This window comes from Epinephelus lanceolatus, chromosome 4 (assembly GCF_041903045.1).
Source record: "Epinephelus lanceolatus isolate andai-2023 chromosome 4, ASM4190304v1, whole genome shotgun sequence".
NCBI lineage: Eukaryota > Metazoa > Chordata > Actinopteri > Perciformes > Serranidae > Epinephelus > Epinephelus lanceolatus.
Genome location: NC_135737.1, coordinates 42258858 through 42286193, shown reverse-complemented (window position 1 = coordinate 42286193; position 27336 = coordinate 42258858). Strand labels below are relative to the sequence as shown.

General features: G+C 41.5%; 1 protein-coding gene across 1 annotated transcript in view; it reads right to left on the bottom strand.

Annotated features, from left to right (window-relative positions):
* Positions 1 to 9438: 9438 nt before the first annotated feature.
* Positions 9439 to 27336, bottom strand: part of LOC117260077 (calsyntenin-2-like) — a 373596-nt gene continuing 355698 nt past the window's right edge. Inside the window, exons 12-17 of the mRNA XM_033631954.2 lie at positions 26426 to 26637; positions 19503 to 19673; positions 19132 to 19277; positions 16234 to 16357; positions 10264 to 10448; positions 9439 to 10037 (exon numbers count right to left, since the gene is read on the bottom strand). Coding sequence (XP_033487845.2) covers positions 9807 to 10037; positions 10264 to 10448; positions 16234 to 16357; positions 19132 to 19277; positions 19503 to 19673; positions 26426 to 26637 — 1069 coding nt within the window. The 3' untranslated portion in view covers positions 9439 to 9806. The remainder of the gene's footprint in view (positions 10038 to 10263; positions 10449 to 16233; positions 16358 to 19131; positions 19278 to 19502; positions 19674 to 26425; positions 26638 to 27336) is intronic.

Genomic DNA, 27336 nt, shown 5'->3' with positions numbered 1-27336 from the left:
AGGTGAGTTGGAAAATAAATAGTGATATTTAGGAGGGTTACACTTAGCCGTTGTGTAAGCCAAGCTGTTTACTTGGAACACTATTCTCAGTTCCTCAATGTTGTTTTGTGTTAAGCTTCCATCTCGGGCCAAATATGATGTGTTTTTCCAAAGTGGTTTTTCATTTCCTCCTGTTTTCCTGGACAGCTGACAGGCCTTGTGTTCTTAGGAAGCATTTTTGGTGAGTGAGATAATGTTACCACTTGTTGACCGTTGTGGTTCACACTCTGCTTGCTTCCAGTTATCTGGTGCTGCCTCCTGCAGGTTTCTGTGCCAGCAGAGGATTTCTGACTATCAGTGAGTATTCATCCCATTTCTGTTTCAGGGGATGTAGTGGAGCACTGACACACCACAGCCATGCCCAGGTAGTTTACACAGTTTTGGTTACATACATAGTTTTAGGAACATTTATTGAATTCAGTTAGTAAGTCAGTCTTTATCGGATAAGCTTGCAGCCCGGCCATCTTTGTAGGCAACTAAGCTAGAGGGTTAGCTAGAGACCCAGCCTTAGGAAAACCCTGAAGCCTTCAGCGGCCCGACTTTGTTCACCACACTCATCCACACTGCTGCTCATCTGCAGTTTGTCTACAGCCTGAAGGTGAGTCTCATCCCTTCTCTTCAATATGTGAACTGTCTTTTTGTGGAACATAATAACACATTTTTAATTCTGCTTGGCATTCAAGTGGGTCATTTTTACCAGTAAAATGTTAATAACCAGTGTAAAACCAATGAAACAGTCCCCTGCTCAGCGCTGGTATCATGCTTCAGGGCACTGGCAGACTTAAAGGCCACGGTTTGCTGCATTGGCTTCAAACTCTCCAGTGTGCTCAGGTTTACTGGTTGAACTTTTCAAATCCTTTGCACACCAGCCACCGCTGTGTGACCATCTGCTGTTACTTTCAAATATCACACGGCCACTTGTATTTTGTTGTGGGGAAACAGCTCTGCTTCAATCTCTCCTTCATTGCTTTTGTTTGTGCTTCTGTCCTCACGTCTCATGCTCAGTTTTTCTCAAACAAATCACCACGAGCTTTGGCTTTCTGTCCGTGTGTGTGCAAATCAAACAGTGTCGTGATCTCAGTCGGTTACAATTAAGACTTTGTTCTCACTGCCTGAAGAAACATAATGAATAAAGTTTATGGGAATAAATGTATTTAACTTCTGTTTCAGGCAAGTTGGACTTCATTATTTATATACTGCTGCCTGCTGCTTGTGTGAGTGACGGGATGTCATAACCTTTGACACTGACTGCCATCATCCAAGCAACAATGCCAAGAAAGAGGAAACATACATCCATCTCTCTTCTGACATGGTAAAATAAAGCAAAATATATAAATAAGGAATCAAAAAGATATTAAATGGGTGGATATTTATAGTAATGCTGCTGTCTGTTTACTGGAGAAGCTGAAGAATTTGTCAGGATCTATTTTTGTTTGTGAGTCGAGAGTGAAGGTGACAGTGCCTGGGGCTTCCCCTGCTCTTCTCTCTACACTCGCAAATAAAAAAAGTGAATATTTAAATTCTTTTATATGGAGGTGGTGTGTTGCGGCATGCTTATGCAAGCAGTAAGCCTCTTGGGCGATCATTTTTAAACTGATTTTTGAGCAGGGTTTTAGTGACGCAAGGTTCTCCAAAATCATGCTAATCCCTAATTGGCTCAAGGCTGAAATCATAAATAATATTGTTAATACCGCTGCGTGCTCTGGCAAAGAGTGTGAACTGTGAAAAACACAGAGTGGGACCAGGAGAGCTGAGGTGTGACTGCGAAACTGCTCAAACGTAACACTTACAAATGTCTCAGTTTCACTGAGGAAGGCCCAGGGCTCAAACACATCAATAACCTTCATCTGCTGAGCATCATTATAATTATCATCTGCTTATTGGTGAGCTGACAGCCTTATTTGCTAAATTTGTAAGTGTCAAACCAACAGAATTTGCCAGTGGCTTAAAAGGGATGGTGTGTAGTTGTGCAGTATCATCAATATCCACTAGATGGAGACATTTCATTGTTCATGGACTCTTGATTCCAGCAATCTGTGTCCACAGTAAAGAGACAGATGAGACAGGACAGACTACAAGTACTTTGTTCTTATATTCTGACACTGTTTTGATACAGAGTCAGGGGTGTAAATAAAGACAGTGCAGGCAGTGCAGTTACACTCAGGCCTGTGAAGTGAGAGAGAGCTGGCCCTCCAACAGTGTGTTGGGCGGAGGATGGGCCCTTATGAGTGACTGCCACCTTAAAAATATATGTTCAAACAAGAACTCTAATTATACAATTTTAAATAATGCAAAATTAGATGCTTATTCTACATAAACTACAAAAGGATTAAATTAAATGAATAAATTCCAATTTTCTTTGGTAATTTTTGTCATATACAGAGACAGTGTACAATACAGATGATTGCTGGAGAATATATATGTTAATGTTGTCCACTGTTGAGTCTCTGTTACGAGTCGATGTGTGCACAATAGCATGCACTAGGGCCCATTGGAATTACCTTACACAACTGTACAGAGTGATAGTTGTTTCAGTGTTTTTCATTTTAATATTCTTTAAATATGTATTGCTGTGACGTCTTGTTTTGCAGTGCTGAGTTTCCCATCTGCACAACAAATTTACCCATGGGCACTAATAAAGAAACCTTGAACCTTGAACCTAAGCTACAGAATACATAACATGTGTTTAACATGGACTTAATTAAAACAACCAACCAACCAACTAAACATATAAAAACATTTCTATAAAGCTTTTTTGTTATTATTCAGTCCATGAGTGCCCCCTCATTTTTTTGCACATAGATTCGCGTAAGGTAAGGTAAGGTAAGGTAAGGTAAGGTAAGGTAAGGTAACTTTATTTGTACCCAAAGGTAGATTTGGATCACAGTTTAAGTGACGATTTGGCTTCATCCACACAAAACAGACAAACAGGTCAGACACAGTAACATAATAACAGTAAAAAGATAAAGTGTCATCAGTGCGTCAATTTACAGTGCAGGATTAAAAAGGGCATGTAAAACCATTATAATACCCAAAATATGAATTTAAAAACAATACCAAATAAATAAATAAATAAATAAAAACCGTACTGTCATTAATTCAGTTTAGTTTGGAGTGAGTTTTTGTTTTTGTTTATCTCTCTAATGGCTGATGGGACAAAGCTGTCTTTATATTGCTTTGTTTTACAGGCTGGGAGTTTGTATCTGCGGCCTGATGGGTGGGGCTGAAATTCCCATGTAGTGGGTGGGAGCCATCTTGCAGGATGGAACCAGCCATCCTCTGTAACTGCCTGGTATATAAGGATTCTGGGTTAAGATGAGGTTCTCCTGTCAGCCTACTGGACCATCTGACTATTTGATTTAGGGAGTTCTTGTTTTTTAGGGAAAGGTTGCTAAACCAAGACACCAAGCAGAAGGATAAAATAGATTCGATAAAAGCACAGTAAAAGAGGGTCAATAAAGTTTGGTCAATGTGAAAAGAAGACAGCTTTCTCAGACAACACATACGCTGGTTCCCCTTTTTATACACAGCTTCACAGTTTGCCTCAAATGTGAGCTTATTATCAATGACTGTTCCCAGGGATTTATATCTTTCCACAGACTCTACTGTCTGACCCTTTATTACAGTGAGCTCCTGGACCTGTGGGCATTTCCTAAAATCAATTTGCATGTCTTTGGTTTTCAAGATGTTCATCTGCAGGAATGACTTGTTACACCAGTCAGTAAAATCCCGAACAATAGGGCCATGGCTTACTTCATCTCCTTGGAGTAGGCTTACAATAACGGAGTCATCAGCATACTTTAAAATAAATCTGTCTGGCCCTGCTGCTGCGACACATATTTGTGTACAGAATGAACAAGAGGGTGGACAGTACACACCCCTGGGGAGAGCCAGTGGAGGTGCAGGTTTGGTCAGAAAGGATACCATTAACTCGCACTCTTTGTGTCCTATTAGTTAGAAAGTTAAGAATCCAGCCCATGAGATTATTACTTAAGCTGAATTGCTCCACAAGCCTTTCCGTGGAGCAATTCAGATCAAGTAATAATCTCTTAAGTAACAGTTAAGAATCCAGCCCACAAGATTAAATATATATTGTTTTATTCTATTCTAATATAAACATTTGAATTAGAACAGAACAAAGTGTGTAAAAGTACCAGTAAAGGAAGAAATAAAAAAGAAAACTAAGTTATATTTAAAAGGAGGTTACATACAGTAGATGCATATATGCAGATAGAAACATGCAAACTGTGTTAAATATGTGCAAGTTTAGTGTAATGTGCAGAAAAAACTTTGGTTGTAGTGGGAATGAGAGTAATTAACTAAACTAAATTAATCTAAACTAAACTAAACTAAACTAAACCCCTACCTCAGGTTCAAACCCCTCTGTGTGGACCCTGCATGTTCTCCCTGTGTCAGCGTGGGTTTCCTCCAGGTGCTCCAGCTTCCTCCCACAGTCCAAAGACATGCAGGTTAATTGGTGACTCTAAATTGTCCGTAGGTGTGAATGTGAGTGTGAATGGTTGTCTGTCTCTATGTGTCAGCCCTGTGATAGTCTGGTGACCTGTTCAGGTTGAACCCTGCCTCTCACCCGGTGTCAGCTGGGATAGGCTCCAACCCCTGTGTGACCCCCAACAGGATAAGCGGTTACAAAAATGAATGAATGAAAGAACTAACAATAAAACTGACACAAACAGAAATGATTGGATACCCCGTTGAGAACTGTAGGATCTCTGTGCAGAAGCAAGAATGAGCATACTGTTAAGGATACTTGTTAAAAAAAAAAGCATGTGTGGCCTATTTCATACAGTACTGAGTCTTTGATAAAAGAATAAAGAGTAATCCAGTGGGGATCAGTGCCGCACCTTCCCCTGCGGAGGAGAAATAGTTGAGAGAGTGAATGGATGATTGAATTCAGTGAAATTAATGTCTGGAGAAATTTTTAAAATTGGCTGTGGCTTTGATTAAAATCTAATACTGCTGCAAATAGAGTGTATCATAATTTAACAGCAGTACTGACAATCTTTCTTCAAGTTTAAAGAGAATATTTTTGACACAATATTCACAATAAAGGGATTTTTTAGCTTCCGTTATGTTCAAAACATAACTGTGATTCCTGTCTAAATAACTGGCATCAGGCTGCACACATTAATTCCACACTGATTGCAGTTTTCTCACTTTCATAATGAGATTCTAAACTTTGTTAATCAGATAAAGGACTGAAGATTAAATTGTAGTTACAGGAATAATGCAGCACTGACTGAAAGAAATCTCAAGCCTGCGAGAAAGCTCCAGGTCAGCAGAAACACCCACACAATCAGCGAGACCCACAGCTAGATTCCAAAACAAGTTTTTATTGGTCAATTTACAGAAAGTGCTGTAGTGACCATTCCAAAGAAAAACAGACCAAAAAAGTCCAGAAAAAAAGAAAAGGAAAACTAAAAAAAAAACTTTTACACATTATACAAGGTATCCATGTTAATTTCACCATCCTCCTCTTCTAAAACAAACGTCAGGACAACATTAGGGCTCGGGCCGATGCAAAATCCACCAAAGGTTCCAGTGGGGAAAGGGGAGGGTGCAAGGAGGGAGGTGACGTCACAAGAACAGGTGTCACAGTAGATGAGGAAAACTCTTAAACAACATATGAGATCTTTACATGAACATAGAGCTACAGTATACACATACAATAGGTTCTCCCAGCTACACCCACAGGACAGCAGCTGTCAGAGGTTCACTAGGTAGGACGGGGAAACTTTCCAGTGTTTGTGACTTTAACCAAACCTTGATTTATCTGTGGCAGACTTCAGCCACTACACATGTCACATGTAACTAAACCTTCTGTTGTTTGTGGAGTCTTTGCTATCATACGTTACATACGGACTGGATTCGGGATGGCAGCAGCCAGAGATTAATGCCCTTTCACTTCAAGGTGAGGAAACCTTCGACTGGGTTTTGTGATTACGTCAAATGTGACACTGCCAAATGCCTTCGCCTCTCTGTCCTGAGACCTGCGTCTCTGTCATTAATGCTGCATTTCACTCAGAGTTACAGGTTGGGGAAGTTTCTGGAGGGGAATGTGTAAAGTCTCTGCATTCTTGGCGGAAAACACAGGAAGGTTTTGTTTGCTCAGTATTTTTCCACATGGGAACGCTTATTTTGTCAGTGATATTTGGCAGCATAAGCTAGCTACTTACAGTGAAGGCCAGTGGTTCCCAACTGGTGGGTCATGGTCCAAAAGTGGGTCCTATTCTGAATGGACTGCATGTGACTCCTAAACATGTCTTTTGTAAAAAACACACTTTATTTTTAAGTACAGTGGACTTCTGACATAGAGCTTTTATTTTGAAGTGCTGTTTCCAACTGTTGAGTGAGTGAGTGACTAAAGACAGCTACATCACAGAGACAGCAAATGAGCTCAAAGAAATGGCCAAATAAGTATGACACTGAATATGTTCAAGTGTGGACCTTGAACCAATGACTAAGGAGAAATCTGGACCACATGGCTGGACCAGTTGGGAGCCGACTATTATCATGAAAATCACAAAAAGTGTATTTTAGGAAGATGATGTTTAGCATGTAAAGTGCACCCTATAGAGTTGTATTCCTGGCAGCCCAATCACCAGAAGAAAATATTGGCATTATACATTTCTGCAAACTATGAGTATGTTACATTTGCACGTTTCTTCGCATTATATTAACACTTCTAAAGTGACGTAGTATAGAGCTGAGTTTGTCATCTGGAGGTGGAGGGGATGATGGATGGAGTGACACCAAGGCAAGACGCTTGCCAAGCTGTCTCACCTTGGTGACCACTGTTTGAGACCAAGAAACAGCAAAAGCAGTTGTGATTTAGCGGGCTGTGTTTCCATCTGTTTTCAGGCACCAAACACGGGTGTTTTGAATCTGTGGTTTGCAGAAATGTACAATGCCAACATTTTTCAGCCGATTGTGTTGGTTTCTGGCCACCTGATGATTGTAAGCCCAATATTGACTTCCCTTTAATCTCTGTTTTGATAGAAAAAAGAACCTCCATAGCTGCTAAATGCTATGGAGCTGCTAAATGTTCATAATGTTTGTTGTTTGGTGCTGAGTAGGTAGCGTCCAGTGGGTTTATCAGAGCGACTGGTAAACAGACTGATAAGAGGCCGAACCACAACACAAGCTGCGAGTTGTAAAACCAAAACTATAAGCTGAAAGACCATAAAAGGCTCTGCAGAGCTACAGAGTCTCTGTGGGTTCATCACTTCATGTGACACTGCATTTTATATGTAGTCATTTGATCCACTGTTAATATAAAAATATCAATTAGTGCAGCTAAAATGTTAATTTATAATATTTCTACATACTTTACTATAGTTCTTATTTGATGAATCAGAAAAAATAAATATAGGCTGATATTTTTTTTGCATATTTGAGCCTTAATATTGACTTTAATATTTCATTGTATTTATTTATTTATTTTTTAACCATAAAATGTTCCACTCAGTACATATTCTATATTATATTATATATATTTTTGGTAAACAAATTTACAGAATCCTCATAAAAAAAAATCATACATTTATAATATATTTCTACATAAAAAAAAACAAAATGTAAAATAAAAATTAAAAATTAAAAAAAAGTATGTAATTGTAAATGTAAATATGTTATTTAAGAGTCAAACAAGGATGTTGGGATTGGCCTTAAAAAAAATCCAGTATTAGCCAGGCAGGCTCTCATGTTGATATTTGCATTTATTGATTTTCTGTTTTGAAACTCCAGTGTCACGGGGCAGTTTCTTTGCACTTTTCCCTTTAGAAATTTGGAATTTCTCACTCGTCAATGCAGCATTAATGACTAGTAGGAGTAAGATAGTGGTTAATTAGTGTAGCTTTCGTTTAATGAGTACTTGTTATTTAGGCTTTCACTGCTATGACCACACCTGAGACGAAGGGCCCTGACACACCAAGCCGGCAGTCGGCAATCAGTTTATGTTAGGACGTCAGTGAGCGTCTGTTGCCCTCATTTTTGTGTTGTGTGTCCGGCAGCATTGACACTAGGCGGCCATTGTGGCTTTTTTCGGCTGATTCAGCATGTTGAATTGATGTCAGAGATAGTGGAGCTCGTTGGTGAATAAAATCACTCTGACTGGCAGTTCAACTCAGTGCACAAGAAAAGAACTGAAAGTGAGGAAAGTAAACAAATGGCTAAAGTCAAGAGGGTGTGTGATTGAAACAAACGTGTCATATAAAGCAAGATTTTTTTCCAGCCATGGTTTGCAATTGTTAGTATTATTAATTGCTAGTGCACAATAAATAGAATTTGTCCTTTCTTCATCAGGTTTTATTGTTAATGTGCTAGCTGGCTAACTAGCATCTTTAATCTGTCTTGTTGGCCTTCTGGTTTCCTTTTTTAATGACGAATACAGACTACCACTGCCTGCTGGTGTGGAGAGTTATTTCCTCTCATGCAGGCACAGAACGCACATGCTAGCTGACCATCAACTGTAGACTCTGCAGTATGTTTAAGTGCAATTTTTTGGCCAACACAGGTGGCATGAGGCGATGCAACAGTTGGCTTTCATTGCTGCTAGTTCTTTGATGACGGCTTGGTGTGTCTGGGCCTTAAGGTTTAATTTGGGCAACTCTTGTGGACTATCAATGAGCAGTGAGAGGACTTTCTGTCGCATGTGATTTAGGCACATCAGACCGGTGCCTCTTCCTATCAACACCTTGCCTAGCGCACCAGTCACTATGAAGGCAGTGGCACATCCTTCCTAACAAACCCAACGTACAGTCAGCTGGAATGACCTGAAACACACACAGAGGACCGAGGGGTCAGTTCAGTGGTGACTCCTGCAGGCTGACGGCTCAGGGTTTGTACATACATATGACGAGGTGGCATGTGTGCTGTATACAGGTGGAGAAGAGGGTCTCTGGGTGGAGAAATCCGTGTTAGGGAGTGGGGTGGGGCTGGAGGTGAGGGTCGGGGGGGGGGGGGGGGGTCACCTACTATACTCAATATTTACAAGAAAGGAGCGTATAAAAATTTACAAGGAGACTCCTCTGTCTTTCCCAAAAACCCAGAACTCAGACCCCTCGGCTAGTTCACCATGACTACACACAGATCATCTTTTTTTTTTTTGTTGTTTTTGAGTACCATTGAAAATATGCTATTTCTGTAAAATCACCTGGCTTTGCCGCGTAGGCTAGAATAAAGACTGATAAATAACATGAAGTATACAAACCAAAAATAGTCAGTTTCTTTACTTTTGCAACTCAGTTTTCTTAAATAAAGACTGTTTTGCATTTTCATGGGACATCAGAAATCTCACTGTGGAACACATGTGACACAAACTGAATGTATGGTGCAGGGATTCATCGACATAATGAGATTCAAACAACTCTATTTCTCTAAGGATCGTAGTTGTGGTGCAGACTGTAATGGGAGAGAGATAACTCGATGAAAGACAGCTCTCAGGGGATGCCCGAAATTTGGCGAGCTGTCCCTTTAAGACAGATGAAAGGCTTTTGATTGACGAGCAGTTTTAGTGTCGTATTATTTCTTATCAGCTGTAGAAAATGGGAGGTTTTCTGACAAGGCTAAGGTTAAATCATTGCACTGTTTGCATTTCAGTGGAGTCTTCCAGTAGGGGGGGGTATAACCTCATTTTTAGAGCATCAACATCACATAAAGTCTTTTTGTTTCAACCATCTGATTTGAGGTTTCAGTATGGACGTGCTGCAGAATGTGTGTGTGCATGTGAGTGACTGTGAGTGTGTGTTTCAATAAGATATTGTTGTTTTGTCCCAGTTTTGGCCCCTCTTGCTCAGGCGTTGCATCCTGGGTAGCTGGACGTCCACTTCCTCCTCGCTGTCGTCTGACTCAGCGCTGGTGATGTCATCCTCTTCCTCCTCTTCGTCTTCCTCCTCCTCCTCCTCCTCTTCTTCCTCCTCCTCCTCCTCCTCCTCCTCCTCGCTGGCCTCCTCCTCTGCAGCCTGGGGCTCCTCCAGGTTCTGTGGTGAGAAATATTCAGTGTTTCAGAAACTAAATGATCAGAAATGAGTATTAATAGTAATAAATTATAATATCTCCAGATAAATGTGAGAGCAGAGCATGAGGATATCTATTTTTCTCTTGGAGATATTCCAGTCACTAATGCTTTTTAGTTATCCCCTAATCTGTCATATTCCCCACCCTGACAGCATCCTTCCACACTCCTCCCAGTCCCCGCCCTCCTACCTCCATCGGGTTAACAGTGATCGTCAGAGCCGAGTCGTCCCAGGTCACGTCCGCCTCTTTAGCCGTCTCTGCCAGCTTGACCTCCTGCTGGTGGGTCAGGTGGATGCGATAGATGCCCAGCACCACAACCACCACCAGAGCAGCGATACACATCACAATTACCACGGTGGCGGCACTCGGCATGGCTGAGGACGACAAGAGTGAGAGAGTGAGAGTAAGAGAAATGGAATGGACTGTTGCTTGAGTCACTCCATATGCTTTCATTAATATCCACCACATTGTCGACCTCTATTCAGTTCATTTTTTAAAAAGTATTTTGGTCAGAAGACGTTCACTAGGTAAGAATTATTTTGTTGGAACATGTGTGTTTGGATTCACACTTTTCACATACGTTAAGGTCCAGTGTGTAGGATTTAGGATGACATATTGACATAAATGGAATAATCCCCTTAAAATAAGATTTGTTATGTTGTTGTTACCTTAGAATCAGCTGTTTATATCTACATAGGGAGCAGGTTCTAATCCACTCAGTCCACCATGTTGCACTGCCTAAAACGGACAAACCAAACCGACGCGGCCTCACTCCTAAATTGTCAAGATCCGGTGCTTGGGCAGTGACTTGCGGCGTCAGACACCAACAAAAAAAGCTGTCCTTTAACATCGGCATGATATGCAGCCAGTTGTTGTTATACTGTAGTTAAATGGTGCTTGGCGGATTCAGGGGGAAACGTGACGAGACAAGAACTAAAGTTAAGGTGGCGAAAGTCTGAGTGGGGCAGGCTGGAGGGGTGGTAGATGTATCCAACAAACACAGGCTTTCACCTGGGAGAGCGGTATTCGCATCGCGTAAGATTCTAAAGCCAAACCCTGTTCTTTTTTCCTAAACCCAACCACGTGCTTTAGATGTTGGCGCAAAAAACACATCAGTTTGCATTGTTGTATGTACCGGCCTAGTGCGGTTAGTTTCAAAGAGACTGTATGTAAACGGTATATTTCCTGTAAAAAACGGAAGTGTATATTCAAAGAAGACAATGCATGTAACAGGCTGAAGTTGACACGGTTTCCCAGAACGTCAACAACCAACGCACCCAGGGTACTTTTCACTTCGTATCTGGACGTGAAAAGTCCATGAGCAAATGTTGATATGTTACGAGATCGGAGTGAGAATGTGTTGACCAAACACTAGCTATAGATAGAACCATTTACGTTCCCACATCGGCCACTTTAGTTCGCAGCCCCTCCACGACAAGCCAAACAGCATCTGAAAATACTGATTTGTAACGTGAAACTGCTTTACTCAGTGTTTCTAGCAGTTTAAATCACCTGGTCTGTTTGTTTTAAAGAGGAGGAGACCTCTGCAGATAATTCGCCTCCTGGTTAAAAACCTTCTGCACATCTGGATTTTAAGTTATCAAAGACAAAAGGTGAACCCAGAGTAGCAGGTGCTTTGCAAGTGGCCTGTCTGCAACAAGCCAAAGAGCATTGGAGAACGATGCTTAAACTGTAACATAACTGTAATGTGAAACTGCTTTATTCAATGTTTTTACCAGATTTAATCACCCAGTCTGTTTGTTCTGGGGAGAAAGAGAGACCTCTGTGGATAATTCAGCTCAGTAAAAACATCATGAACAATGAACACAGAAATTTCATCTGGTTGCAATCTGCAATCCTCACTGTTTGGTGACACTAAATCCTACACACTGTTCCTTAAAAGACAAACTCCAGTAATCTAGTATTGCCCTTTAACCATGAGGCAGTTGGGGAATGTGCAAAAGGCAAATTTAAAGAAAAAAAACCAAAACAAAAAACAGCAGCAGAGGCTGATATATCCTGAATTAGTCCATGACAAGGAGCAGGAGAAGGGGTACTACACATCCCATAATGCAACTCAGCGGCATCTTTCCATCCCTGCCCATGTCTTTCACACTCCACACCCAGTCGCAACACACGCTCTCCAGCCCGGCTATAGATGAATCATTGTTCTTTTCTTTTTCTTGCTGAAGCTGAGGCTTCCCTTCAGCTGTTGTTGTGGTTATCTGGCACCCTGGATATTGATCGCCTTTTGTGATACCCTATTGATTTTTTGAATATGTTTTTCTCATGTTATCGTACAAAAGGCCTTTTTAAACTTTAAACAGGACGATGATTGCGATCTTTAATTATTGTTGTGACAGCTTATTGATTTTTCTGATACTGTAATTTTACTTTTTGGCCTGTTTTCAGTGTATTTTTATCCCCACACTGATCAATACCTGCGGTGTGGCTCTTGGGATAGCGATGTCAGTCAGTCTGTCAGTCTGCCTGTCTGTCCATCACTTTGGTCCAGACTGAAATACCTCAACAGCTATTGATCGACTGCCATGAAAGGTTGTTCAAACAGTTATGTCCCACTCAGGACGAATTGTAATAACTTCAGTGATGCCCTGACTTTTCTGTTATCAGGCGAAAACTTTGACCACTGGTGTACCTTTCTGTCTACGCAGTGATAAGGTTAGCGGCTGTAGTTTGGTAGAAAGAAAATAGTTCCTACATGAAACTGCTCTGTGAATTATCTAGAGTAACTGGGTCATGATTTCTGGAAAGAGACACTGCTCTTTTTGGGGACTTTTAGCATCACAGTCCAAGTGCTGTGTAGATACATTATATTTGAGAAAAGGCAGACATCTCTACGGCTGATAGCACCAACACTCGGCAACTCGCACCAAAGCAAACCAGATTGACAAATTGCGCTAAAATATAACATGTTTTTTTTTTTTTTTTAATTTTGGGGTGGACTGTCCCTTTAAGTTTCCCTTAACTTACAGATTGTTTAAAAAAAAAAAAAACAAAAAAAAAAACAACTTAAACACTTAATTAAGGTCCCAGCGCAGTACATGGCTGCAGTGATGTATCATAAGCCCTATTTAGCAGCATAACCACAACACACATTGAGGGATTTCTCTTGATCTAAAATGCTTCTCTCCTCTGCTCTGATCTCCAGCCTACTGAAATAACACGACTTCTCTGTGCTTGCCCTCTCTCCACTAGTCCCTGCTGGTGTGTGTGTGTGTGTGTGTGTGTGTGAGTGTGTGTTTAACGAGAGTGAGACTCACAGAGGACTCTTCAGATGATCATTTGATTCAGTCTAGTTCCCTAGATTTTCACACTAAATCCACGGCCTTTGATCTTCCTCGCAGTGAAGCTTCATGCAGCCCCTTAGAGTAACTTGGGTGAGTGTAAATGCGCACACACACACACACACACACACACACACACACACTGACATTTTCTTTGACTTTGTACTCTACATATAGAATTATATCATCTGAAACATTCACGTGCTACAAACATGCCACGGCTGAAGCTACAACTACAAATCTATGTTTTTCACGCAGGCAGGCATGCACCCACCCACACACACACACACACACACACACACACACAACTCTCAGGGCTGTTAACAGCATTGGCCACTGAGCTCTCCAGGACTCTAAGTAGAATCCATTAAAGTCTGATGAATAATTAAATCCAGTGTGGTAGATTAAGACCAATGTCTCTCCTCCTCACCATGTTCTCTTTACTTTAGATCACTCATATGCACCGAGGGAGGGGAATAACCCCGCTGCATCATTTGAGAGGGGCCCCTCTTTCGGCTGCTCCCTATCACTGAGCAGCAGTCAGATGAACAGAACCATAAACAAACTAGAAAGCGAAACCGAATGTTCCCTTGGATCTCAGACGTGTTTACCCCGGGATGGATAGCTGACATAAACACTCTTTCCAGGCTCATTTCTTCTACAGCTGTGGCTCAGTGGTTAGCGAGAAGCTCCTGGGTCTGATCCTCAGCACTTCTCCACCCGTCCTTGAAGGTGTCCAAGTGCCCATCAGTGTTTTGTGAAATCGTCTCGTACATTTAGTCACATTAAGGCTTAATCCCAACACACCCCTTGCATCTACAACTGAGTCCATACTGCTCTTTTTTGCATGTTCACATCTGAGGGGAGGGTGTCCCCATTCTTCTTGGGATAAAGGGGTAGGGCAAAGTGTTAGGGCTACAGCTGAGGGTGTACAGGGACACATTTCAAACGGACTGTTGTGAAAAATTATCGGCGAGATGGCTGCACTAGCAACAAAAGAACCCCACTATGTATTTTCTTAGTTAATAAAGATCTAGAAATTACGATAACCATCTTATTATCTTGCTTTAATGTCTTTTCAATGCATTATGGTATTTTTCTTTATGACAGGCACGACAAAAAACTAAGTACGCTCATGTTTCGGTAGCTAACTAGCAAGGTAGCTAACGCTTCATTTATACTGCTAAACTGTGCATGACAGTCCTGCACTTTGACATATTTCCTTGTCGCATTTCCCCCTTTGATGGCATGCAACACTTCAAAAGCCCCTTTTACACTGCCAGATTTTCGGCGGATGTTGGGCCGTTTTGCCGGCAAGCTGCGAGCGTTTAGACACACAGAGCCAGATTGGCGAGTTGATCTGAGGTGCCCAATTTTCTGCCTCGTGGGGTAGACATATTGGCGGAACCCTTTTTGGTTTAAACAGACCGAGGTGGCCCTCTGCAACGGGAGGGATTGTTGATGACTTGTGGGAGGAGCTTTTGATGACACGTGCGACCCACTGGCGGTGGATGAACAGGAAACAGCTGATAGCAGGAATTAGCGAGCAGTTAGTAGCAAGAGGGAAACACAAACCTGACAGACACTGTAAAGATCAGTAACTGGGGAGACAAGGAATTGCACGCCCTCCTTGCCCTCGCAAACGAAGAGGCCATTAACCGTCAGATGACGGGAATGATGAAGAACGGGCCGACTTATGAGAGAATCACCGAAGGACTGACCAGACGCAGCTTCCCTCCCACGTCACTGTTTACGTCACACGCTGAGCTACACGTTTTGTTACTTGCTCATGACCCCCATTGCCCCGAAAAGACACATTCTGTATAAACAAAAGTAGGTAGGCGGCATTTTGCTGCACTCCCTGATTTTGTTTTTATACTTCCAATGCTGAAAGAAGACTGATTGGGCTTTCCTAGAAATTTGCAAAATTCCTATCTAAAAAGGACTTGTGTCTCCACCTAGCCATCGCTTCTTCTTATCATTAATATCCAGTGTTTGTGACTATGGTTCTGGGGCTTTGTGTCAATCAGTCACTTAATCCACGAACTATATGAACCTTTGACATGAACCTGTGGAAGTTTGTCATGCCGTCCCTCCAGGATCTCGCAGGCTGGTTTTGGGACTGTTGTGGCCCGAAATGTCTGATTTGCAATGCACGTCATGCTGTTTTTAGATGCTTTTTGAAATGAAATTGCGAGGACAGGTGAAAATTGCATAATTAGTTGCTGCGCTGTCTCAGATTCTGAGCCTATTAGTGTTTCCCACAGACTTAGAATCTAACTCTGATGGTGGGAGGGGCTGTTACTGCTGTTTGATGCAGTGTTTAAGGACCATCAGCAGATAACATCTAACAGCGAGCTATTAGATGGTCCCAGTAATCTCATACTGACACCAAAATGGCTCGACTCTGTCATTAAACCTGTTAATAACCACTGGGTAATGTTAGGTGTGTGATGCTAAAGTTAGCCCTGACAGAACTGTCCCAGGGTACTCTCATGATAGAGATAAAAAGAATCAATAAACTGCACACAGATCTACAATGAAATCAGAATTTACTGTTTTAAATAGTCAAATCTGTAGTAAAGCTGGGGTGACTGGGCAAAACTGCATGCTTACCACATCCTGGAGGAACTGATTAAGCGGCCTTTGCGAACCTCTGCTATAGACTGTTAAACATTGCTACCTCACTCCTCTGTAGCTCTGTATACTGTATCTCAGTGTAATGTGATGTGATCTGACCTGACAGGGTGGGATATTAATATGCCAGGAGATAAGGATGGAACAAATGAAATAAGAAAGGACAAAATTAATCTAACACAATTGTTTACAAAGGAATTAGAGAGTGTTTTCCTACCTGAGCCGTGGCTGGGGTACAGGTCATGAATCATAGATGGGTGGTGGACCACTTGCATGTACTGAGGCGGGGCTATCATGTGATTGACATGCTCCCCTGACTCCGAACTGTGCAGTACGCTCACCTGGTTGGGAACAGATGAAGCAGAAGTGATGATTTGTTGAGATATATTTTACAATTTGTCCCACTGTCTCCCGTCTGTATGCCTAAACTAGCCTTTACTCATCCACATTATATAGTGGGGGCAGAATAAAGTAAAGATTTTAGAGAGAGGCCAGGAGAAATGGGGATGTAATGCAATCTATTTATGCCTTTTGGGGACAGGGTCAGCTCAATACAGGAAATTAAATGTAAACTAGATTCACAGACACCCTCCAAGGTTCCAACTGTGTCTAGTGAAACATTGTGTTCTCTCCAATAAACACCAAAGACTGTATGAATAAGTCAAATAGTGTTCAGACCAGGGACAGAAACAAACTGTGGCCATGTTGAGCTGATTTTGGCACATCGTCAAGTAAGAACGGTGTAAAACAGGTGTACGTGAGAAGCCTGATTTAGTGTTCATTGATGCAGTGTGCCTTTTTATTGATGTGTTGAACCAGGCTGTGTCTGTGTGTCTAGCTGCTGTTTAAGGTGTACTCGTGCCCCAAAATCTAAAGGTGCAGAATTTAAAGAGCACATTTTAACTGGGAGGTTCATATTATCAAGGCTGGTCATAACCAGAGTTTCTATAAGGTTTCCATTAAACTGAGCTTGAGTGTGGAAATAAAAGTGTTGCCAGACGTCTGGGCTGAGTCAGCTCTTTGCCATCTCAAGCAGGTCCAGCTGGTTGTAAGACGCAGCATTGTCTCTACTGACAACTTGCCGTTACTGAACTATCGCTGACTATCACAAGCAATATTAATGATTTTTAAAAATAGCTTCATTTTTGCAAATTAAGTGCAATGTCATCTGTTATTTTGGAGCTGCCTGTCAGCTCCAGGGATATTTGCTTCAATTGTCACTCCTTATAGGAATGCTTGAAACCATGGATGGATAACTGAACAGTACGGGGCACAGACCCAGGGACTCAAAGTATCAGCAGCCCCCTGGCCTTCACCTGCAAAATGTCACTTGAATTAACATTTATTGACCAGTTTGAGACTCAAAATGATGACAAAGAGATGCAAAGGAACTACTAAGTGACACAAAACAACCACAAAAGGATACAAAATGGTTAAAAAAGACGCAAATATGCCTCATAGACACACAAAATGACTTCAAAGAGACACAAAACAACTACTAAGATAAACCAAAGGACAAATATGGCACAAATATGCCTCAAAGAAGCACAAAATGACTTCAAGGAGACACAAAACAACTAGTTAGGTAAACAAAATGACCAAACATGACACAAATATATCTAAAAGAGATACAAAATGACTTCAAAGAGACACAAAACAACTACTAAGATAAACAAAATGACCAAACATGACACAAACATGCCTAAAAGAGACACAAAATGACCCCAAAGAGACACAAAAGGACTACAAAGATAAACAAAATGACCAAACATAATACAACTATATCTAAAAGAGACACAAAATGACTTCAAAGAGACAAAAAACAACAACTAAGGTAAACAGAACTACAACAATGACACAAATACGCCCAAAAGAAACACAAAACAACTACAATCCTCAACAAAATGAGCAAACATCACACAAATACGCCTAAAAGAGACAGAAAATGACTTCAAAGAGACACAAAACAACTACTAAGATAAACAAAATGACCAAACATGACACAAACATGCCTAAAAGAGACACAAAATGACTTCAAAGAGACACAAAACAGCTGCAACTAGAGCACTCGGAGAGAGCGGACCTCCACCAAGCAGCTCGGATTTCCCGCCATTTCATTATTTCATCCACTTTGCTTCGACTGATCACCACCAAAATTGTATCATCTGTTCCTTGTCCCATTATCAACCTTTCCTGAAAATTTCATCAAAATCCGTTCAGAACTTTTCGAGTTATTTTGCAGACAAACAAACAAACAACGGCAAAAACATAACCTCCTTGGCGGAGGTAAAGATAAACAAAATGACTAAACATGACACAAACATGCCTAGAAGAGACACAAAACGACTTCAAAGAGACAATAAAAACAACTACTTAGGTAAACAGCACGACCAAACATGAACCAAATTTGCACAGAAGAGACACAAAAATGGCTTTAATGTGATACAGAACAACTACTAAGATAAACAAAATGACCAAACATGAAACAAATATGCCTAAAAAATACACAAAACGACTTTATAGAGATTAAAAAAAAAAAAAACCTATCATAAAAACATTCCTGAACAGGCACAAAATTAATTTAAAGAGACGTATAACAACTACAAAGATAAACAAAAAGACCTCCCCCAAACAAACAAACAAACTAACAAAAACCCAAATATAATATCTATATCTATATATATCTATATATATCTATATATCTATATATCTATATATATATATATATCATATATTGCTCCTATGTAGGAGAGGTGGTGAGGCCACCTATAATCCACGTAGGTTCAGTCTGCCATCTTTATTTCTACACATATTATGTAATCTGACAACTGAAAGTGCTGAGGACAATTGTATTAAGCTGGATGAACAGTTATTTTCATTATTGGTTTAATTCACAGATTTTTTTCTCCATTAATTTATAAAATGTCATAAAGTAGTTTAAAAGAAATGCAGAATTTTCCAGAGCCTTGGCCAACATCTTCAAATGGCTTGTTTTACGGACCGATAGTTAAAGCAATACCCAAAGATACTCAGATAGCTGGACAGCTGGAACCAGTGAATAAAGAAAGAAATTATTAATTTACATCACATCAGTCAAGCCGTAGCTCACACTGACCTCCAGGTTGAACTCGTTGCTGGTGTAGCGTCCGTTGAGCTCCGAGCAGGTGAGGCGGAACCTTCTCTCTGTGAGCTGTCCGGGCTGCCAGTTATAGTAGCGCACCTGTCGGATCACCTGTTCATAGTTGGACATGGAGTCCACCCCTGTGGGAAGATGCAGCAGAGTGTTGTTGTAGTTGTTACACGCAGAAAAAGACAAGTGGAAAGTTGGAGGATAGAAACAACTTTTAGACATGGAAGCTTTAAGTAAATCTATGGACGTGTCAAAGAGAGAGAAGCTGTTGTTGCAATAGCAGCGATGATGTTATCATGCTAACCAGCTAAGAACACATCACTAGCAGATTTGGTGCTGTTACCATAGTAACCTACCATATATGGACATGCCAGAGGTGGAGTTAGTGGCGTCCAGGTGTTTTCCAAGTAGAGCGCTGCGCTGCAGTTGGAGGGACTCCTCGTCTGGCCTCAGCTCCTCCCCCAACACCAGGATGTCACAGTAGTCCAAGTTGTGAATAATCTCCTCGAGCAATCCCTGTCGACGTGCTACACACACACACACACACACACACACACACACACATACACACAATGCTGTAATTTCTCTGATGGGCAGTTTCTGTTTGTGGTTTAGAGTATATTCTCACTGTAATGAACTGCTGCAGTTTTATTAGAAGCACATTTTTAAAAACCTTCTCCTTGACTTTTTGTTTCACTAAAATGAATTAAACTAATAAGAATAAATCAAATATACTGTTTCTAACATGACCGGTGTAAATGTCTGTACCCGTGCCCGACAGTCTAATTACTGCTGCCATGCCACAACATTTGTGGGAGAGACCCCTCAACACCTTGAAGCACAATAATTCAAACAGCACAAGACACAACACACCTGCTCGTATGCTCAGACTCCAATTATTCGCCAACCCTCTGAACACAGACAGCGCCGTGAGCTGCTGCGGTAACAAGTCCCCTCAGACAGCTCCCATCACAGCAGTGCTGGGTGGCTGCTGGGGCTCCTCGACAGCCTGCTAAGTACTAGCCTCCACCTCTCACTGCTACCCAGCTTGCTCCTTCACTGTACGCTCCCTGGGGAGGGAACCGGATATGCCCATTTAACAGCTTCCCAACGGAGAAAGTCAGATATGTGGTGTGTGTGTGTCTGGATGGGCGTCTCTGAGGGGAGGCAGAGATGAGGTGGAGGAAAGGGAGAAAATGAGCAAAACAAGTCGAAATAAAGTTGCGTTCCAGAAGAGAAGCTCCTGTATCGTCTTTGTGTATGAAGGCGTTCATTTTAAAGGCATGCCTGGTTTGGCATTGTTGCTTTCATTAAAGAAGGGGTTAGGAGGGACAACTTTAATGTAGCTTTACATCGCTTTATAGCCTCTGTTAGCTCTTAGTTTTGGTTGAGCGGCTAGTAAGTTTTCAAGTTTTGCAGCACCAAACTAGCCTGGAAATCCAGACTCAAATCTAAAAAGATTCTGAGTCTGGCCCTCACGATACACCCTTCCTACCCAAGGGACGGCACTAACTGAGGCATATAAAATGCAGCTGCACGCAACTGGATAGCATGATGGCCAATCAGAGTAAAAAACAAGGTGACATATTCATTGCACTAAGCCCTATTTGTCTGCCGACCAGTGGGGGATAACTGATATTATGCTTTTGCCGTATCCCGTCGGCAAAACGGCAAAACGTCCTTCCTGGAAGTGAAGGCTTCTAGGGCAGTCTTCTGTTCCTCTCTCAAGGAAAAAAAGATAAGTGTAGTTGGCTTAGCGTTTCTTGCAAAGCTGAACTGAATGGATGCGGCCCTTCGGCAGCTGCCATCTTGGCTGTTTACTTTTCGACTCCTACGGCGCAGCACTGTCCTCATCGTGTTACGCCCGCCCAGAGCCCGCCTCTGTCAGATAGACTGATCTGATCGGTCCGATAGGTGATTTAGCGGGCTCTGCTCGTCGGGGCCAGATCCCTGTGCACTGCAAATTTGAATTTGCTGGGGGCGGGGCATCTGGATTTCCAGGTTAGCACCAAATTGGAAACAGACTAAATTAGTGACTAGCAGTTAAACATAGTGGAGCTTTTAACCACTAAAGAGACAGAATTTTTTACTCAGAATTTGATGAAAAAAAAGAAAAAAAAGCAGTGAATATTTGACTAACATTTGTCCGGTGGCCGGAAACGCATTATAAATGAATGCTAAGGTTGCTCTGTGTCTGCTGGATGTTTAAAAAAGCCAATGTCTGTTAACTGAAAACACCTTGTAAGGTGATTATAGGGCAGAGGTGTGTGTGTTTCAGCTTGTTACGGAGTTTTTCTGATCCAAATTATTCAATACAAATAATAATGATAATCAATAGTAAAAACTAAACTAGACTACTGTAATGCAGTTTCAAATATCTCTTTGAAGAGTGCTGTGTTTTCATTAAACCAGCCTTTTTCTGCTGTTGCTCAGTTGACTCGTAAGCAACAAAGCAGCATACTGTTATTCAATCAATACACTTTTGGTTTGGTTTGGCTGCACCAGGATTAGTTGGTCTTGTATGACCAGAGGCTTATAGTGGCTAATTTTAGCTCAACTCCACAAAGAAGAGTCATATAATAAAAAACCCTAACCCAACAACAATAATTTAACACTAATTTATTATGTAACAATTAGAATAACATCCAGTAAATTTGGAGTTAGAGTCAATCATTTTCTCCCTAACTCCAGTAAGACACAACAGCCAGGCGTTCTCTATAACTTGTTTAGGAGCGGCTGAGATTGTAACTACAATGGGAATAGCTGGTCCACCTCAACAGCCCACTTAAAGTGCACTTGGTCAGGTTCTAATGGGAGGCTAACTTTGCTTGCTAACTTTGGGGCTAACCCCCTTCAGGTGGCAAGCAAGATACAGGAACTTGACTTGGGTCTTAAGGAGCTGTAGCATTTATTTACAGTCAAATAGCCTGAACACTCACTGCACTAATACATTTAACTTCATGCTCTCTGCTCTAGCTGCTGCAGCTTCACCGTCTCGTCACTGGCACATGCAAGCTCTTCCGCTCTCTGTTAGTGCAATGTGTAGTGCCTTTAAGGGAGGTTTAAGGGGGTTTACAGTTTATAGAAAATGTACCAGTCACAACCTGATGGTGTGCCTCTCTCTTCCACCTTTAGGTTCCAGTTCCCTCGGCCAGATTACCTGATATTGATGTCTTTAAAGCTGCTAACTACCACAAAATGGAGGTGAATTAAATGTACCATTAACCTGTAAGTACAACTTGAGGCCACAGTGGGCGCTGTTTAGCAAAGGTCACATTGTCTCACTGTAAGATATAATGTACCTTCCCAAAAATTCAACCTTATTCTTTCATTTTTCTTTCATTTGCAAAACGCATGCTGTTACATGTTAAACCACAGGAGGGAAAGATATTATTATAACAGTCTATGTGCTTTTTTTTATTCAATTTATTGGTTGGTTTAATCGTAATAATTCATGGTTGCAGTTGCGGCTTGTCACAGACTGTTCCTCAGTCTGGTGCGTACTTTGCCCTGCTTGGTGTTACATGCTGCTTTGACTTGAATGGAGAACCAAAGAAAGAGCTGACACAAGTTAGTACACTGTAGTAGTACAGCCTGAGAGCAGGACTGTCCCAGGAACAGTTTGTACTACACTGAGGGTGAGATGGAAATAAAGAACTGGGTTCCTTAGACAGAATTACAAAGAGGAGAAAAGAAACAGAGAAAGACTGGGAGAGCTGCTGAAATGGAAGCTAAAGAAAAACTCTAAAGCACAGCAGAAGACGAGACAGAACAGAAGACGACTGCAAAGAACATGGGTCAAAATGTTGAGTATTAACGACGAGTTCACAAGAGAATTGATGACCTTGACTTTGAGTAAAGGCATCGGAGTGAGCCTTGAAAATATACTGTAGTAAAAGATGGAGAGAGGAGCGATGGAGTGCTGAGCACACTCAATAAAAAGACAAATGAATGACAGAGAGAGACAAAGCATAGAAGAGGGCGAGGGGGTGATTAACAGGGTCCAAAAGAAACTTACTGCATGCCCTGCAAAAGAAATATGTGATTTATCTGAAATCCTTTAAGCCCCGAGAGAACACAAAATCTGTTCATTATGGAACTTCACCGTGCCTCCCTCTCCCACACACACACTCTCTCCTCATTTCTCTTTTCCCTTTCTTTCCATTTCTGTGTCTTTCTCTGGCTTCCAGCTAATCTCTTCCCCCCAGCTGCAGTCTCTATTTCACCAGCAGAAAGAGCTCCACCGACTCCTGAAAGCAATGCCACTTTCTGCTCTTCTTCCTTCGCCGCATTACACACAATGGAGAGCTAAAACCTCCCTCTCGCTCTGCTTATCTGCTCGTAATTGGCCGCCAGCGGCAGGGGCCCAGGGCCGAGGCGGGTTGTCCCTGCCTCGGTGGTCAGATCGTTGGACGAGACTAGAGACGTCGGGATTTAAATGTCATACTCATTTTGGCGACGGTCAAGGCGGTGTGACCCTGGGAATCAGTCTTGTGGTAGGTGAAAGTCTTACTCAGCAGGAGGGCGTCTGCAGTCACACGGGGACAGATAGGAGAGTGGAGGGACTGTACAGCAGGAAATTGACTCAACACATTGGCGAGGCCGACGGAGCTGCATGGAACAAAAGGCTGTAGCTTACACTGTAGATTACTGCTGACGAGAAGGGCACGTGTCCTCAACTGTATCTCATAGTGTTACAATACAGCTGTAAGTGCAAACCAGTGGTACAAATATGTATTTTAAGTAAAAGTTTTGTACTCATGTTCAACATGACTGTGACGAGCACTTCTTCCTTTTACTCCTACTTCATTACGTTAGACCAGTGTTTCCCAGCTGGTCCAGATTTCTCCTTAATCATTAATTCAAGGTCCGCACAGGTAAAAACATTCAGAGTCACACTTGCGTCCAGCCATGTCGTCAAGCTAGTTTGCTGTCTCTGTTAAATAGCTGTCCGTTAGTCACTCACTCGACGGCTGAAAATGGCACTTCAAAATAAAAGCTCTGTGCTAAAAATTCACTGTACTTAAAAGTAAAGTGGGTTTCTTACAAATATGAAATGTTTGCAAGCAACTTGCACTCCATTCGGAATGGACCAGCGACCCACTTTTGGAGTGCGACCCACCAGTTGGGAGCCACTGCATTAGAGAAAATACTGTACTTCATCTCAGTTATATGAAAGCTATAGTAAGTGGTCACTTATTGAGTTTGTACAAACAAAAGATGTTGTCATTATACAAAAATAGACAAACTAAATCATTAAAATGCTGCTTACGTGCCTGTGCAATAGTTATAATAATGCTATACTGTAATGCAGGGATATTGAACTTGCTTTGCCTGGGGGCCACTTTCGCAAAATGACCAGTCGCAGCAGCGCTGCACAGGTCAGATGAATGCAGGGGCTTTTCTAGGATTTGAGGGTCCTCCCCTTTTGATAAACAGGCTCTATTTTTATGCTTTTTTTTTTAAAAAAAAAAATGCACCCTGGCCCCTGATTTATATTGATATGACAAGAAAAAAAATCAGTGTGACTCAATTTATTTTCATTGTGAATTACAGAATGACAGAGTGGGCTACCTGGCACTGAATCTTGGGCCAGATCCGGCCTGTGTCCCACAGGTTGAGTATCCCTTCTACAAAGGACAGTAATATAATTTTACTGTTAATACTTGAACTGCAGTTTGCCAAACTTACCTTTTTACTTTTAAAGACAGTGAAATACATTTTTATCAATTATTTTTTTAATAAGTTTTAATCCAGTGTCCTTGTGTCAAATATGTAAAAAAAAAAATCATGGATGTAATAAAAGAACTGAACATCAGAGTCCATGCCAGATGGCATTCATTTAATGAAAATTACTCACAAGAGATTATGTTTAAACTCGGAGGTGACCTGTCAACAGTTTTACAGAAGTCTCTTTTATATTGGTGGTCCTTAGAGAAATGCTTTTTTAAGTGCAGGGGCTTTTTTATTGTTTAATCGACAGCAAGGCTGATGGAAAGTTATTTGGGGTGACTAGCTGACCTTGGCCATTACACAATGTGTTATAGGCAAGCAGGAACCTCCTGGGCTGACAAATTAAACCAACGTGGAAGTGCCAAAAACTGCAGTTCCTCAAATGGCCACTTGAGGCTGGCTCCAAAACAAAGTCAGTCTCTTTAGACAACCATGTTAAATGCCCAACTTTGGGGGATGAATCTTTACATAACTCACCCATTTTAATTATATCAAGGCCCAAAATTACACATATTTAAGGATGGGCAATGTTGAGTGACGGGCTGTCTGCGAGACATTGCTACATCTGTGAATCAGATCTACCCTTTGCTCCTCTACAGCTCTGCCCTCTCATCCAAACATAGTCACCTCTGGCTACTAAAAACCAAGATGGCGACAGCTGAAATGCCAAACTTGAGGCTTCAAACAGGAGTCCACAACCAAAGGGTGGCATAATGTAGCTACATTCATCATTTTACACAGTCTATGGTTGTAGGTAGCTTACAGAGTGTCTTCATGGGTTGGAGGTGTGTATTTAGATCTCAGTTGGCAGAGCCTTCGTCACATTACAGAAGATAGAGATGCTTGAAATTCAGATTATATTGTATTTTATTGTGTCTGTTCATACTTGTACTCAAGCATTTGAATACTTCCATGCTTGTGAATCACTTGGACTCATTGGTAACTTCCTTATTGGAGTTTTGAAAACTTTTAATTCCACCAAGCTAGAGAATGACGCAGTGTGAGAGCAAGAGCAAATCTTTTGTTTAGTTGAGTTCACAGTTCGTGCAGCTGTACTAGATGAAAGAAATGCTCACTGTTGCTGATTTGCAGTCTCATGAGGCTTTACGCAGTGTTTTACTTTCTCTGGAGGTTTGTTTTGATAGGGAAACAGGTGGCACTGCATGGCTATGGGACTTCATGAATGAGTGAACACATTATCAATATGAAAAACTGCTGAAATATTTAGTCAAGACAGCTTTCTACCTGCAGGGAGGTATGCATCTCCCACCTTGTGAGGTAAGCTTAGACTGCTGCCTTTTGGAGCTGGAGCCTCTCACTGGGAATGTACTCTGTAAAAGTATTTTAAAATACTATGCCCTACAAGTTTGCTGCCCTGGGCCTTTTAATTTTTCCCCTTTTCCCCACAGTCTGAATGCTGCAATAATATGCTGATCCCTCACTGGCTTCCCACTCCCAGACCAAATCTTTTAGTGCTGTTGATACAGATTTTTCTTCACTTGTTTTGAACTATTGCCTGAGGTCACCACCATGTAACAGTCCATACCTGCATGATGTGTGATGGCATCTGCCCTGGTGACTGTGCTGATGATGTGGAGGTCTTGGAAAAGGGCTACGCCTCCTGATGCTCTGAGGTCTGAGACTGGCTTGTTTAGTCTCTCCACTCCAGTGATGGTTATCCTGGGCTCACTGGGCTGCAACACCATCACCACTGCATCGATGTCTGGGATGGTAATACAAGTGTCTTCACCAAAACACCTTGAAAAGTAAAGAAAGAAAAGACAACAAGATGACTGACTGAGATGTGAAAAATTAAACTGACACTGGTGTCATCTGTCTGATGTTTCTTTGTACTACAGTACATTAATTGTGTTCAGCCTTGGCTCTGAAATCTAACAAGCAACAGGGGTTTGAAGTAACAGGCACCTCAACACAGCCTGGACTAGCATCAGATGCATCTCTAATGTTAGCATGCAGAGTCAGGCAGAGTCACACAGAGTCAGATTAAAGACTGTGTAAAACTCCTACCTAACATACAGTGTAATAAGCATGCTTTTGGTGATAGAACATCATCTACATAACTGTTTCAACAGCAAAGTGTAGTGAGGACTTGTTTTACTTTTAATGATAGTTCTTTAAGTACAGTTTAAACATGTTAGAAGGGATTTGCTTGATATTAAAAATATTTCCAGCACATAACTCACACATAGTTGTTTTTACATCTTGATTTTTGTACAATGAAACAAACAAGGTACATGTATGAATGATATATCAACTGGTGAGCTTCACAGGCAGTTGTATCACTGCACAGAAGGTAGCGTGCATCTACTTATGGACGAGAGCCTTATGCCTATAACAGCACGAGATGTAACATTAATGGTGTCCTCCTCGGCTGAGCTGTACATTAGTTAGCTCAGTGGTGCTAGGTGAAATAGCAATAGATGCATGCCTCATTCT